This window comes from Lemur catta, chromosome 5, assembly GCF_020740605.2.
Source record: "Lemur catta isolate mLemCat1 chromosome 5, mLemCat1.pri, whole genome shotgun sequence".
NCBI classification, from domain to species: domain Eukaryota; kingdom Metazoa; phylum Chordata; class Mammalia; order Primates; family Lemuridae; genus Lemur; species Lemur catta.
Genome location: NC_059132.1, coordinates 63,299,524 through 63,316,269, shown reverse-complemented (window position 1 = coordinate 63,316,269; position 16,746 = coordinate 63,299,524). Strand labels below are relative to the sequence as shown.

Here is a 16,746-nt window from a genome sequence, read left to right as displayed (position 1 = left end):
GAAGGGATCCAAAGGTGAATCAATTCATCCAATCAGAATCTTCAGTACTTCTCCAATCAGCTAATTGACTCTTCAGCCAATGGTTTCATTGCGCGGGGCTTTTCAAACTCAACAAGGCCAATCAGAATGTTTCTGAGTATATATAAACGCATCTTCTTTCAGCTTCATTGCGGTGTGGTTTTTCTTGTAGTCGTTTTAAGATGGCGCGCACAAAGCAGACAGCTCGCAAGTCTACTGGTGGCAAGGCCCCGCGCAAGCAGCTGGCCACCAAGGCGGCTCGCAAGAGCGCTCCGGCCACCGGCGGCGTAAAGAAGCCCCACCGCTACCGGCCCGGAACCGTGGCCCTGCGCGAGATCCGCCGCTACCAGAAATCGACCGAGCTGCTGATCCGCAAGCTGCCTTTCCAGCGCCTGGTGCGGGAGATCGCGCAGGATTTCAAGACCGACCTGCGCTTCCAGAGCTCGGCGGTGATGGCGCTGCAGGAGGCCTGCGAGGCCTACCTGGTGGGCTTGTTCGAGGACACCAACCTGTGCGCCATCCACGCCAAGAGAGTGACCATCATGCCCAAAGACATCCAGCTCGCGCGCCGCATTCGTGGGGAGAGAGCGTAAAGCTTTCTCAGTAATGATTTTACTCAAAGGCTCTTTTAAGAGCCACCCACTTCTACCTTAAATAGCTGTAATTAACTTCAATTTTGTTTGCATGTGCTGCGGTTCTGTTGTGTTAAAGGCCATTCATTTTGCGTTTTCGTGTGTTAAATTTGCTGGATTTGCTTCCTAGCAGTCTCCTGGAAGCTTTAAACGGTTTGACTTGTGTTCCTTTTTAAGGTGGGTTTGACATTTTCCGCGTATTGGGTCTGGTAGTGGGATTAACTACAGAGTAGTTTGGAATGGGGCAGTAATTGCTACTCGTTCAAGTTTTGGGTCATCTGGGTACACAGTATAAAAGTCTACCCACATAGGTTGGGTTCGGGTCAACAGCATAGATGTGCATTTGCAGTTCACCTCTTAAAATTATGTTCTCACAGCTTTAGCCATGTCTCAAACCTCAAGTTATTTGCTCATTTCCATTTATGTTTAAAAAGCAATTTTCGGCTTTAATGTGAAATAGGTTTGTCTTTTCCTGATAGTAGACTTTATATCAAAAATGACACCTCCAAGATTCCTAAATGAATTTATTGGTGGTAGAACCCAAAGCAAATCGATGGCTTCTACAACTTGCCTACTCAGTGTGGGCCGCCTACTGGTAGCATGGGCATTACCTGGGAGCTTGTTAGAATTGTAGATTCTCAGGCCACCCAGGGCTACTGAGTCAGAATCTGCATTGCGCTAAGTTTACCTCAGGTGATTCTCATGACCACTGTTAAATCAATCAGTAGCCTAGGTCGTTTTTGTTTACTGGTATTTTAGGTTTCATCAGTAAAAACAGATTGCCTGTGAACTCTTCTTACCAGGGTTGAGTTTTTGCAAACTATATGCTTATTTATGTAATAGAATGAAATATTCTCTTAAAAAAGTGAGCACAGCAAGAAGCCCCTAAGATAGTTTGATTTCATTAAAGATCAGTTGCCTCAATGTGACATTACAGCCACAGGGGGAGGTTTTATAAAACTATTTGGGGTTCAATCAGGGCTAATTTAGAGTCTGCATGGTGGGCACAGGAAATAGTAATTATTAAAATTCAGGTGCTTCCAACAAGTAGTTGGTACTGTGACTCAATGCTACATAAATTCCCATACTTTTAATTAGCTCCTGTTTGACTTTAGGCTTAGCACAGTTACCTAATTGAATCGGGCTTCTCTCCTAATTTGCCTTCAGAGAGAATATAGTGGTCTCCAAGAGAGGAATTTCTGACTTGCTTGACAACTGTTTATCTCACTGCAATGAGTCAAGTAACACCTGGCTTTTATAACAATTTCTGAGGGCAAGGCTAATGTAAGTCTATGCTGAGATATCAAGCCACTTTCGGTGGAGTGATTGGCAGTATCTGGTTTTTAGGGATGCTATGAGGAGGAGCAGATACCATTGTGGGCCTTCTGGCAGACAACCGAGATACCTTTCTATCTTCATATGGGGTCTTTCCTGTACAGATTAGTAGAAAGTCCTGTTTGGGTATCCAGCTGATTCTTCCCCATAACTTTCACTTATGTATTTAGAAATTTTTTTTAAAATATTGTTTTTATTTTTAAAAACTATTATGTGATATTTCAGAATATATGGAAAAAGAGATAGTTTAATAAAACCCATGTAGTTCTCATCCAGCTTCAACATCAACATTGGCCAAATATGTGTTATCTACACCACTTCATCCCACTACCTTGATTTTTGTAAAGCAAGTAACAGTATTTTGCCTCTCAATATTTTAATACATAGCTGCCATTTAAAAACCTAATTATGATGCTACTGTTATTCCTATAACAAATATTTCTTTAACACTGAATTTTAAAATTTATTTACTCTAAACATACATATATATATGTATATATTTTGAGACAGGGTCTCACTTTGTTGCCCAGTGCAGTGGTACAATTATAGCTTTCTGCAACCTCCAACTCCTGGGCTCAAGTGATCCTCCTACCTCAGCCTCCCAAGTGGCTAGGGCAACAGGAATGAACCATCTTCTGTGCCCAGCTAATTAAAAATTTTTGTAGAGATGAGAGTCTCACCATGTTGACCAGGTTGGTCTCAAACTCCAGGCCTCAAGCGATCCACTGCACCGAGCCTACTCCAATCATATTTGTTGTGAGTTTACAATATGCCAGATGCTGGTCTGTGCTTTGGGAATACACCCAGAGAACAAAACAGACAAAATTCTCGCTGTTATGTAATTTACATTTGGCTCTCGGATAGAAAATAAACTAGATAAGTGAATATCATATGTAATATGTTACATTGTGAGAGAGAAAAATAAGAATAAAGAGTGTCATGGGGAGCTGAAATTTAGATGAGGCAACCAATGAAGATCTCACCAAGAAGATATTTCATTCAGCAAAGAGCTGAAAGATCTTGGTGAGGAAACAACCTATGTGCATGTTTTCAAAGAGAAGTGGAAGGAGAGTGCTGAGGTACCAGAATGGCTCTGTGGAATAAGCAGAGGACAGACAATAGGAAATTAAAGGAGAGAAACAAAAGAAAGCCAGACCATGTAGGGGCTTGTAGGTGTAAAGGAAGAATAATTTTTGTTTCAGCCCCCACCCCTCACATAGGTTCTTAGTTGAAACAAACTATGTAACAAAAGAAAAATTAACAAAAGAAAAACAGTTTACTAACATATATATTTCATATTGACATGGAAGACATCCAGAGAATGAATACTTAAAGAAGTGACTGAATTTCAACTTATGTAGTATCTTCAAAGAAGAACAGAAAATTTTTAGAGAAGTGACAAGGCGAAGGGTAAAGGACTTTGAATCTCTAGGGGTAGCAACTTTGAGGAAAGCAAATAAATGGCAGATGAAGGCTAGTTAGTAAAGCTTGCTTTGTGGTGCTTTGCCGGTTCCTCTGGTCTATCTCCAGGCCAGTAAGGGTGAAAGCTATCTTCAGTGGTTAACTTTTGTCCTCCCTGATAGAAAGGGGTACAAGATATCTTTTTGTCTTTGTAAATCTCTGTCCTTGTTTTAGGCAAATAGAGAGAGATTTCCTGTATCTGCTGCTTCTTAATTGTCTTCAGCCCAACAGTCTTTCATATTTGGGGATGGCATATTCTGGTTTTCCACACAGGCCACTGTAAGAAATTTGGCTTTTGCACTAGATGAGATGCAAGGTTCTGAGAGGAGTTGAACACAAGAGTCTTTGTGTCTCTCATTTAAGCAAGTTCTGCTTTATTTGGTCTGAACTAATAAAAGACTAAAATTTTTTTATGACTTTTTAAAAACACTAGTGATTCTTTGTTTTGTTTTCCAGAATCAAGAAAACATTTTTCTTTTGAGCTATTTATAGCTTACAACAAATTGGTTAAATTATAGTTTCATGAGCAAAATCTGAAACATTTATCTTCCTCTTTACCTGATTTCTCCAGAATTTGGAAACTATTTGTGAATGTTTTTGATTTCTGGCAGTATAATTATTTACATAAATTCAATAAGAATCTGTTTTCTTTTGTAACAGGACACAAATGGTGGTACTGGTTATTTTACCAAGGCTTTAACTGGAATGGCATATTTTCAGATATGCCCAGACTACATTGTGGAATTAAGATTGATTTTATAGAGCTGGTAAAAATACCCTTGCAAAGACTGGCCTGATAATTTGTTCTTTACAAGGTTCTTGACCTGTGGTAGGTAAAGAATGTCACTTTCTGATAGGTCCAGGAACCTCAGGTTATTTTGGGATTATCGAGAAGAGAGAAATTCCCCCAATTTATGCAGGTATTACAAACAGTTTGATGGCAAAAGCTTGGTTAGGCTGAGATCCTTTATGGAAAAATTCCAGAAAACACAATTTAAAAGGATCCCAGCCGGGTATAGTGGCTCATGCCTGTAATCCCAGCACTTTGGGAGGCTGAGGTGGGATGATTTCTTGAGGCCAGGAGTTTGAGAACAGCTTGGGCAACATAGCAAGATTCCATCTCTACAGGGTTTGTGGGGGTGGAATTAGCCAGGCATGGTGATGCATATCTGTAGTCCTAGCTACTCTGGAGGCTGAGGCAGGAGGATCACTTGAGCCCAGGAATTTGAGGATGCAGTGAGCTATGATTGTACCACTGTATTCCAGCCTGGGTGGCAGAGCCAGACCCTGCCTCAAAAATTAAATGAATAAATGAATGAATGAATGAATGAATGAACAAATAAATAAATGGAGCCTATATTGCCAATAATTATTCTTTTGGTACTTTATGGAAATAAGCCAAGTATAATGAGACTAAAATTTATTTTGTATATAAATTGGTCCTACTATGATTTATCCTTGATATAAACTGTAGAGAGAAAAATTATGTTTCAGTAAAAAACTATAGTATACCTAGATCCTAGCCTTATACAGTGTTTTTGAGTATTTATTATTTGCCTATAAAAATTCAGGACTGAATCCTGAATTTTTTCCTGACAACAAATCTTTACACTAATGTTTTCTAAATTTTTCTTCCATTTTTTTTTTAACTTGGATTCAATAAAATTGATACTGCCTTTTTCCTGAGGCCCTACAAGTTGAAATTCATCTAGAGACCCCAAATGACTGCCCTCCAGGAAGCTGGTTTAAGATCAACTTCATCCTTATTGAATGGGACTATATGAGGTGTTGCTGGTAAAATTAATTCATTGACTCAGGTTGTTTTAGATAATAAGATAGTCTTAGATTACATCTTAGCTGAGCAGGGAAGAGTATTGCATGCCTACTTACATGAACATATCTACAGAGATAACTCGTCTAAAAAATACTGGAAAACAAGCTGCTGGTTATAAGTCTCCCTGACTGTCCCTGAGGACTGGTTTTCGTCTTTGTTTTCTTAGATTCCTCATGGAATACAGTCCATGTTTTCTGGATTACTAAATTTAGGCATGCCAGTCTTGCTAATTTTACATATACTTTATACTGTAGCCAAATGTGTATTAAATTGTTGTGATAAAATAGTGATAAAAACAACTAATAATAGTTCAGAACTATGGTACCAGGCCTGGGACTCATGAACATCTCCAGCTTCATGCTAGAAACTTTCTCTCCTCATGTGCTAGTCCTCAATCTTTGCCCCAGTTCAGCATAAAGTATCCAGAGTAGTCTGCATCTCTGTACCCCTCAATATTGAGAACTAACATAAAGACAAGGGAGGACTGAGACAGAGCAGAGACCCCTCTTAGGGGCTTGCCAGGCTCCCCAAGCTTGGAAATAAAGGAAAATCTTGAGTTTCTTCAGGGAGAGTTCTGGGACCTAGCTAGCGTTGAAAAGTAAATGGGAATAGCAATGGCTCTCCGAGCAAGCCACAGTCAGGAGGCAGTGTGATTCCCTATGGAAACTAAAGATGGCATCTTAATATTATATATGTTGAGTTGTTTTTCAGAACCTCCCACCAGTTGGAAAATGCAGATAAGGGGGAACTGGGAAATTGAACTCTGACTGCCCTTCTTTGTTCTACATTTCTCCCTTAGGGTCCTGGACCCACACTTACCTTAGCATTCCTTTTTCCTAATCAAGGAATCACTGACTCCACCTATGACTCATAGGCCCTCAGGATATCCTGCCTTTTTGGGCCAAGCCAATGTATAAAGTCCATGTATTGATTTACAATTTTGCCTGGCTGAAGTGTACCCCTGTCTTTAAAAACCCTGGTTTGTAAGCTATCAGGGAGTTCAGGTCTTATGCATTAGCTGCCTGTTGTTCTCCTTGCATGGCACCGTGAAATTAAAGTGTCTCTTTCTCCCACTGCAACTCTTGGCTTCAGTATCTGACTTTGCTGTGCCAGGTGAGTGGACCCCAGTTTTGTTCAGTAACAATGAGTTCCCAAGTACAAAGAAAACTGCTCATCCTATTGCCAACAGAAATGTATCTTAAAATCTTCATAATGGTTATATGATGGCCAAATCTGTAATTAATAAAACAAAAATAAATTAAAATTATTTACAATGAAGGTGACACATGTTTCTAACTATTGATCCTGAGCCCTAAGTAAAGCTTGGCAGAAAAATTGAAAGATTGCATCTTTCCTGAATCATTCCTATTGAATGAGACTGTAGTTTAATATGACATCCAGAGATTTTATTTACAGTGTGTGAACTATTAGTAACTTTGACTTCTTTTGTAAGTGCCTTTGGAGGAAAGAACAGATGTCTGGGGGGCCTTAAGGATTTACCCAGATAACTGTATCTGGGGAGCAACATCAATACCACAGGGTCTCTATTTTCTCCTTGAGCTTTTCTGATTGAGGGTCCAGGAAGCAATATATGCAACCAAACAGTCTTGTCCTTATGTTTACATCCAGATTTGAAAGATCACTGGGCTGGGGGCAGAAGTTCTATTGCTGACTGAGGTGATTATAGCTTCTTCTCCTCTGGTTGACTCTTGAGGAAAAACTCAGCCATATTTTGCTTTGTATCTTTATGACCCATAAAATCTTATCTTTCTTCTATAGATGGAGTGTCTCAAACCTGAAGAAATTCTAGCAATAAGTGACTATATTTCCTTTTAGAAATTAGGAATCTGGCCTCTGCCTTGGTGCAGGGTATATTAGTTAAGATAAACCCCTAAGCCTCAGTGGCTTAACACAATACAAGTTGATTTTCTGTTGATATGAGGTCCAAAATGTACTTCCAAGTATGCGTACTTCCAAAGAGTGGTTCTAGAGCCCAGATGCCGTATGTCTTTGTCATTTAGCCATCCTAACTATGGCTTCCACATTTTCCCTGGAAGGGGAAAGAACATGAAAAACTCCTTCATGGAAGGTCATTATGCTCCAGGCTTGGAAATGTCAAGCGTTACTTTTGTATATGTTCCATTGTGAGGAACTTAGCTAAAAGGCCACACCTAACTACAAGGGAGGTTGAATGAGGATTCATTGTGGGCCCAAGAGGAAGAAAGAGGCTAAATTAACAGCAAGCGAATCTCTACCTGCAAAGGTTTATAGAGTTTATCTACATGGAAATGGGAGCCAAGAGTTGGTATCGTAGGAGCCAAGGGAAAAACTTCCCCTTTGCTTTCTGAAGATTCACTGGTAAATCAACTCATAAAAGTCAGATTAATAAGAGAAAAGGTGTACAAATTTCTTAACAGAGTGATTACCCAATATCCCAATGGGATAGAGATGCTTATATACCCTAATGCGTAGGACAAAGGGGAATGGGGAAGTATTGATGAAGTAGGGGAATAGTATATGATTTTTAGGGACTTCAGTGGGTGTAAATAACATACTGTGGGCTGAGACAAAGTCTGTTGAGCCTGTAGTCGACAATGGTTTGCAACAAAAGTCTGTCCAGGTTTGTTGATAGACCTCAATATTTCTTTCTGTAATAAGAATTCAGTTAATGTAAACTCAGGGAATGGACCAAAAGTAAGTGTTTTCTTCTTTGGCAGGTCCAGACTATAGCAGATAAGGAACTTCAGAAAACAACTTCATCCTATGGTTTGGTAAACACAGAGGACTGAGAAACAGGAAGGGTGAGGAGAAGGTCAGAAAGATCTTGTGGCTTCTTCCGTTAAGAATGTCAAAGTACCATATTTTTGGGATGTCAGTTTCCTAGTCCCAACAGTGTCATAATATCCTCTCTTGCTGTAAATTCCTTTCCAGAAAACCTGTTTATTTTCCAAAATCACAGAAGCCCCATGTTCTTTCTTGATAGTGGTAGAAAGAACAATGAAATAGAAGTCAGAAGTCTGTATTAGGCCCAATTCTGAATAAGCCTGAGCAAGTCACCTACCTAATCATTGTTAAAATTACTCTATTATCTCTACAGAAGGTGCAACAAGCTGAATGATTCTACATAATACCAAAGGTCACCCAGCTAATAAATGATGAAACAAATTTCAAACCAGGTCATAGCCCCCAAAACTCTTCTAATTTCAGGCATATTCCAATGCTGTTCTGTAGTTTGTGAAAATAAATAAAATTTAAAAGCTGTTGGAACCCCCAGAACACTTAAAGCCTTGAGAGAGATGTGACTGTGATCTGAGTCACATTTGGTTACAACTTTTGTCTCTCAGATTACAGCTTGTTTTCTTATTTTTCTTGTTCTGTGCAATTAGTAGACAGAAGCAATGTCAGGGACAAAAACCTCCTGCCTCTTTAATTAATGACCCTTGTTAAAGATTAATTTCTCCTTTGTTATCATGCCTTCCTTAGACCAGATGACAGAAAACCTGTGATTCTTATACCCTCTATTAAAAAAAGTTAAACGTACCCTTCCCCAAAAGCCACAGAGCTTATAACCAATAACTATAGCTTTAACTATGTGCCAACCTTGTATAAATAACGGAATCCTGCTAAAAATGTCTGTCTCTGCCTATATAAATGAAAACTTAACTTCTCTATTTTGAAATGCTGACTCCATTCCTTTGGAGTTGTTGTTTCCTGTTGGTTAATTCTTATACTTTGTGCTTGAATACATTATCTTTACATTAGATTCTGATCCTTTTGATTAATTTAGGTTGATGTGTTATATACATTATTGTTTCCTCTGTGAGATAATATTTCATGTCCTAGATAATGGTGACCATTTCTAGTTCACCTTTGTGGTTTGATTGATAATTACATTTACGTAAGGTGGGCATTTTAGATATAGAAGGTTTTGAGGAACATGGCAGGGAATCTTGAAAGGAGAAAGCTGAGCTGTTTATAGCAAAAGGGAAGGCTGAACCTAATGCGGAGGGGGAGTCAGTGCACAAAGGATATTGACATCAATAGGTACGTCTTCTGAGTGACTTGAGAAAATCCAGCAAAATAGAAGACAGGACTATGGCAGGTAGACTTAGAATTTGTATAACAGATTGTTGAACCTGGAATGGAGATTTAAAACAGTAGGATATCACTGTGTTTCAAATAGCCCAGCCTCATTCACAGTAGGCATTGAGTTTGACCACATAGTCCTGCCTTCACTTTTCCCAGTGTTTTTCTGATTTCCCAAGTCCTGTGCTGACTGCAGACAGCTATATTTGGACTTCTAGCACTGTGAATGATAAAATGAAAATTTGATTCTAGTTAGAGTTATATTGTTTATTACCTTCCCAACTGAAGCAACTGTTGCCAATGTTTATAATTTATTTGTTTTGTACTGGGAACCTACAGTGTCCTCCTGAAAATATAAGAACTCACCAGTCAGCCTCTAAGAGCTATTCTCCTCATTGTCTTACTTATACTGTTTTTTGGCATGAATTGTGGCGGGGACTGCCACATAATTGTTCCCTAAAATTGATTTTCCTTTATGATTCAATAAACTCCCCAAACTTCCTTTGCACATAGGTGTATCCATTGACTATTTTTGATCAGTGACATGTTAGCTAAGGTGACATTATACCATCTTCAGGGTTTTGTAGGGGAGGGCAGATTTTCCTCTACCTTCTGATGGTTCGGTAATTAAGTCTGTGAAATAAACTGACAGCAGGCAGATTAACAGTAGAAAAGGTATATAAATTTATGATGTGCATGGGGGTATCACATGAAAAAAAGTGAATACCCTAAAACCCAGTGAGATCTAGAAGCTTATATATATCCTTTTCATAGGGAAAAGAGGAGAGACATGTAAGTAACTTAGGAGAGAGTAAATAAATTTTAGGAAAGATGAATTCTTTCAGAAGAATCGGTGGTAGCCTGAGACAGTCTGTCTAGGTGACCTTAACTTCCAGTTTCTTCTCCTGTGATATGAATTTAATCTTTACTGGTTGATACCATTACTAGGGAGGAGAGTCAAGACAATTGAGTTCCTTTTGAAGGGTCTGTCTCTAGGCAGATAGAGGAAGTTCAGAAAAAGCCCTGTCGTGCATTTGTTGGGGCTCAGAAAATGACATACCAAAATGAAGGCCTTGAAGCAAAATTTTTCTCTAATTTTCTCTTGCCCTCCTGTCTCTGGCTTCTCATTCTCCCCTGAGGCTGGCCACAGAAATAAGAATCCCTCTTTCCCAGGGTGATAGAAACTAGAACTCCTTTTCCCCAAAGCCAGCCATAAAACCTAAACATATTACTCTAAGTTTCCATCTGCCTTTCTGTGTAAAAACTGGCTGTAAAAATAAATTATCTGACCTGTCTGTTTGATTGTAGGTCATGAGATCCTCATTCCAAAGAGTGTCCTGACCTACACCCAGAAAGAAGGAATGCATGCTCAGAGAGGCCAAGAAGAATATATATAGGTCTTTTCTGGGTTTCCCCATTTAGTGTATCTTTGGTTCTTCATTCTGAAGGATCCTGTGTCACATAAAACTATGCTTAAGTAAATTTATATGCCTTTTCTCCTATTAGTCTGCCTTTTCTCCTATTAGTATGCCTTTTCATCAGTGATTTTCAGCAAACATTCAGAAGGTAAAAGGGAAGTTTTCTCTTGACCCTTACACATTTTTGCTGTTCTTCAAATGCATTCAGTTTGAAGTCCAAAGCAGCATATTTTGGGGTGACATATTTTGAACTCCTTAAGTTTCCATAAATAGTGGGGATGTTTCTTTCCTTGAGCTTTTCTCCTTCCTCCAGGATAAAATGCAAACATGATAGCTGGAGCTGGAGCAGGCATCTTAGATTAAAAACAATTTTTTTTTCCTTCTGGCATGTGCCCCTAGGTATAATTAGACTACATATTAAGAATGACAGAATTACAATGCCATCTGGGAAACTACCTTAATGCAATGGTAGCCTCCAAATACATTACCAGGCAGGCCATTCCAAAGGTGGTGGACAGAAAGACTCACAGACCAGTTTCCTGAGTTTCATGGCTTATTTAATTTAATGGAACCAATTTTAAACATATAGTAAGAAACAAGGGGAAAGAGATTTGGCATGTTAACACATTCCAGATAGGTTGTGAATGAGAGAGTAAGACTACCTGAGTCCTTGATTATGCATGTCATATGTGTGAGCCCCCTCCCCACATATTTTCCCATGGAGAGGGGGGTTTTCCAAACCAAAGTTGATGATAAGCAAAGAGGCTCAGCAGGTGGAAGTTATTTGGAGCTACACATGCTTGCAATATTGGAGAGATACAGGGACAAGTATATAGAGCTACTCATATTGCTCACCAGTGACATAATGAGCAGCCATGCTCTTTTCATGCATGTTGTCTGCAGAGGGCAAATGAGGCTAAAATGGGTGTTAACAATGGGTGGTCAATTTAAGACCTCACAAATATTGGTTGTTTTATAAATATCTGGTGTCTGATAAGTATTTGGCGCTTCTTTGTTCTTTCATCTCTTCTCTGTAGCACACAGAAGGCCTACTGACTCTCTGTATGTCTCACATGTCTTACATGCTACTAATTTATGATTTATACTAAACATAGCTTTTGAATTTTGTCTACACCTCAGAAACTTCTTGCTTACCTACTTAACATTTCTTATAAGTTTCTTACTTCTTATGAATTACCTACTTAACACATGAGTTTTATGCATCCTATTTGTTGTGTTGGTCTTCCATAGCAGAATTTAATTGCAGAATATTTCTGAGACTATTTCAAATAGAACAAACACATATTATACACATAAGGAGATGAATTTCCTAAGGATATTGGAGCTTCCATTCTAGGCTGAGCTGTATTAGCTTTGTGTGAGAGAGAAGTAGACTTTTATTTTTATCAAGTAGTGACTTTCAAGTTGCTTGTCACTTCCAGGAGTATCAAATACTAACTCACACAGGTGCACATTAAAAACAAAACAAAACAAAAACCTTTATCTTATTAAAAGAATTCTTAACATGAATAATTAACATTATAATATTACTTTCCACATTTCAGTAAGGTTGTACATTTTAGTAAGGCATTAAACTAAGACTTCTTGGAAATCCCTGTGAACCAATGATATATGGCCAGATGAAAACATAAATGTGTGGTTCTTAATTCCATTTCCATCAATATATAGACTTGAAATCTGTGCTATCTCCCTACCTGTCCTCTCTCTTACTCTCTTTCATCCTCCTTCCCCCGGCCCTAGCCACCTCCCTAAAAAGGCAAGAATCAGTCTGCTTTTAAAGTTGGAGTTGTTGGCTTTTTCTCTTACCTACCATCTCTCTTGCTCCACCCTCCCTCAAGCATTGCCTCCAGGGAACTTGAAAATTTTCAAGATTGTCTTAATTCAGCTTTTAGCAATTTAAATGTAGCTCCATCAAAAGCCAGTTTTTTTAAAAAAAGTCATCTTCAGACTGATGCCTCCTCCTTCTGTCAATCTGAGAATACTGTTCAAATATCCATTTTAGATTTCAATCCAGATAAGAACATGGATAATTTCTATCCTTCTCACTGCTTTGAGTATTTTCTATAGCTTAATAGGTTCTCAATAAGAGAATGAATCAACTCTCTCCATAAAGGAATGAATGTTAACTTACATAAAAGACTTCCACAAAGACATTATCTTCTCTATGATGGTATCTTTTTTTTTTTTTTTTTTTTGAGACAGAGTCTCGCTCTGTTACCTGGTCTAGAGTGAGTGCTGTGGCATCAGCCTAGCTCACAGCAACCTCAAACTCCTGGGCTCAAGCAATCCTTCTGCCTCAGCCTCCCGAATAGCTGGGACTACAGGCATGCGCCACCATGCCCGGCTAATTTTTTTTCTACATATATTTTTAGTTGTCCATATAATTTCTTTCTATTTTTAGTAGAGACGGGGGGGGTCTCACTCTTGCTGAGGCTGGTCTCGAACTCCTGACCTCGAGCGTTCCACCCGCCTCGGCCTCCCAGAGGGCTAGGATTACAGGCGTGAGCCACCGCGCCCGGCATATGATGGCTTATTAAAGATGTTCAATGTTTCCAACTACGATTAAAGTAACTCACTGGAAGTGTTTCATTGCATTTTCTTAAAAAACTGACTACAGCCAAAACTTATCTCAACTATCTATATTGCCCACTAGTGTCTTCTGCTTTGTATTTGCCCAAACTATCTGTTCACTACAACAGTAGGAGCACCAGAATAGCCTGGAGAAGCAAGCAACGTAGAAAGATTAACTTTTCTGTAGATCATAACAGCTTACAACATTAAAGCTCTAATTGAGACTGTGAAATGACTCTGAAAAGAGCCTTTGGGTTTGACAGTGTCTAGAAACATTTACTTAGAGCTCGTGTACTTGGTGACAGCCTTGGTGCCCTCGGACACGGCGTGCTTGGCCAGCTCTCCGGGCAGCAGCAGGCGCACGGCCGTCTGGATCTCCCTGGAGGTGATGGTCGAGCGCTTGTTATAATGCGCCAGGCGAGACGCCTCCCCCGCGATGCGCTCGAAGATGTCGTTGACAAAAGAGTTCATGATACCCATGGCCTTAGAAGAGATGCCGGTGTCGGGGTGGACCTGCTTCAGCACCTTATACACGTACACGGAGTAGCTCTCCTTGCGGCTGCGCTTCCGCTTCTTGCCGTCCTTTTTTTGGGTCTTGGTCACCGCCTTCTTGGAGCCCTTTTTCGGGGCAGGAGCGGACTTCACGGGCTCCGGCATGATAAAGCGCTGAGGCAACAAAAGGACAGGAAAATGAAAGTTTAACAGCCCAGCTGGCCTACTTTTGTAGGTCTTCTATGCAAATAGGTACTTGATGTTTCTCAATCCCTGATTGGACGAAATCAGTAAATAGGCTTTTATGCAAATAAGGTGGATTCAGATATACTTTTTGATTGGCTATTTGTGCGGAACCGCCCTTAAATTCTTTTATACACCACTGCGGGGAGAAAAGGTAGTTTTTCTTTTAAAACAGTTAAAAAAGGTAATGTCCTGCTAGTACTATCTAGTTATGAATCCTGCCTCCCTAGATCGGATTTAAACAGAAACAAAAGACTGGTATGTATTTATGTCTCTAGTTTCGTACCAAGTTGCAGTTTCCTGTTTTAAAGTTATCTGTCAAGAACTAATTCTAGAAAAGATTACCTAAAGATTTAAGTGCTTCCAAAATTATGCCATTGGCATTCTTGTAAAATCTGGTCAAAGTCGGCAGTATTTTTACTTTACCTAAAGATTTAAGCATTTTCAGATACGAAAGGGTGGTCTTATTTCAACTACAGTAATATTTTAACGTTGCCTAGAACACTGTATGGGAATGATGCCAGTGTTTGTTGAAAGGCTCAGAATTGTGAAATAGGGTGTTTCTATTGCTAAAAAAAACTTTTTTTCAAAGTCAAAAATTTTTGTAAAATATACACGACGAAACCGGGGTGGACCAATCATGTTCAAACGTGGACTTTTTGAAATCCTTCGGCAACCGCGGAACGTTCATTTTTGTCTCTTCCCAAACTCAATCCCAAACAGATGCATTAAAATAGTCAATTAACGTACATAATACAGGGAGGTGTATAATACATAATATAGGGCAAGAGAACTAGAAAAGAAAAAATGAGCATATTTCAATAGGTTAAGATTTTCTAAAAAAATGAGCACATTTCAATAGGTTAAGGTTTTCTAAAATGAAACGTGGCAGCCAATCACAGAGCCTATCAAGCAACTTAATTTGGGCGCGGAATTTTAAGATTCGGACCAATCAGGAGAACTCTGCCTGTATAAATAGGAGCAAGCCACGCTGATCCCTCTGTAGGGATCATCTACTGAAGAATTCCCTCATGGCTCGTACGAAGCAGACAGCCCGCAAGTCCACTGGCGGCAAAGCGCCGCGCAAGCAGCTGGCCACCAAGGCAGCTCGCAAGAGCGCTCCGGCCACCGGCGGTGTAAAAAAGCCGCACCGCTACCGGCCCGGCACAGTGGCTCTACGTGAGATCCGCCGTTACCAGAAATCGACGGAGCTGCTGATCCGGAAGCTGCCTTTCCAGCGTCTGGTGCGGGAGATCGCGCAGGATTTCAAGACCGACCTGCGCTTCCAGAGCTCGGCTGTGATGGCGCTGCAGGAGGCCTGCGAGGCCTATCTGGTGGGGCTCTTTGAGGACACGAATCTCTGCGCCATCCACGCCAAGCGCGTTACTATAATGCCCAAGGATATCCAGCTCGCGCGCCGCATTCGTGGGGAGAGGGCGTAAGCTGCTTTCCTGGGGGCGTAACCGTTAAATCCAAAGGCTCTTTTTAGAGCCACCCACGGTTTCAGTTTCAAGCGCTGTATCACAAAGGAGCAAATTGTTCTGAAGTAGAGAGTAAGGGCTGGCTAGTGGTTGGGAGTGTGGGTGAAGCCCGTACGCCTCGGCTGCCAAGCCTGATTTATTCCGGTCTTAACTTCCCGACCATTTCCCACAACAGCGCGGGTGTGTCCTCCATTCTATCCCGGACAAAGTAAAAGCCCGGGTAAAAAAACTACACGAGTTTCTTACTGTAAAGTCCGGGAGAGAGAGGCACGAAGCCTCATATGTAGCAAAATGCTATTTATTTTGGGCATCTGAGTGCAGATGGGTGGAGGCCAAAGAGCATCCACATTGAGGGAGTGGAAAGCCTTGGGTTTTTTTATAGAGGGTTTCTTGGGGGGAGTGAATACCTCGGCAAAAACAGCCGCTGCAATAAATTTGTTTTAAACAACCAATTTCTGGGACCCTTGGGTCAGTCTCATCCTGTAGCGATACGGGAGGAGGGTAGTTCCGTCCTTATCAGGGGAGAAGCAATGCTGGCTGCAGCTGTTAGGTTTACAACTTCCGGGGACTCTACGGACTCCCGTGGCTATTGCTTCACCAACCTCGGTTTTCCATTAACCGTATTGTGTCCCATACATACTTTTCGAGTTGCCAGCTGGAACAAACCTAACACTTGCAACATTATTTGTAATCTCCCCAGGGTTGGGAATAACCTAATTGTCTTTAAACTAACAGGATGGCAAATGTTAATTCTAAGGAGATTAAACATTTTATTCTATTTGTATAATCTTGGAAATAACAATGTGGATAACAAGTTACTGTTTGCCCTGTTAAGGAAAGGCGTGGGTGGGTGTAACTAAAAAGGTTTAAAACAAATTTCTTGATGTTAGAACTGTTTTGTAGCTGCATGGGATGGTACTTCCACGAATCTATATATGGAATCTATATATAGTTTTCAGGGTTTTCCAATCCTATTTATTCAAACAACTTTCCTGGGGTTTCCGAATTTTTCGTGCCCTTTTAAAATATGATATAGTGTTTAAACAACAGATGGGAGCCAAGAATGACTGGCTTAAAATCACAGCTGTAACACTTACTGGTTGTGTGATAACTCGTATAACTTGGACTCTTAGATAGGGAGCCAGGCCAAGGAT

General features: G+C 40.2%; 2 protein-coding genes across 2 annotated transcripts; one reads left to right on the top strand and one right to left on the bottom strand.

The window, feature by feature from the left end:
• The first annotated feature begins 180 nt into the window (after positions 1-180).
• LOC123638790 lies at positions 181-16,343 on the top strand. The gene is made up of 3 exons (XM_045552617.1): positions 181-607; positions 13,661-14,047; positions 15,118-16,343. Exons 1-3 carry the CDS (start codon positions 201-203, stop codon positions 15,551-15,553), a joined length of 1,230 nt encoding a protein of 409 aa, XP_045408573.1. The 5' UTR covers positions 181-200; the 3' UTR covers positions 15,554-16,343.
• LOC123638401 (histone H2B type 1-C/E/F/G/I-like) lies at positions 13,544-14,318 on the bottom strand. The gene has a single exon (XM_045552018.1). It carries the CDS (start codon positions 14,031-14,033, stop codon positions 13,653-13,655), a length of 381 nt encoding a protein of 126 aa, XP_045407974.1. The 5' UTR covers positions 14,034-14,318; the 3' UTR covers positions 13,544-13,652.
• Positions 16,344-16,746: the final 403 nt, after the last annotated feature.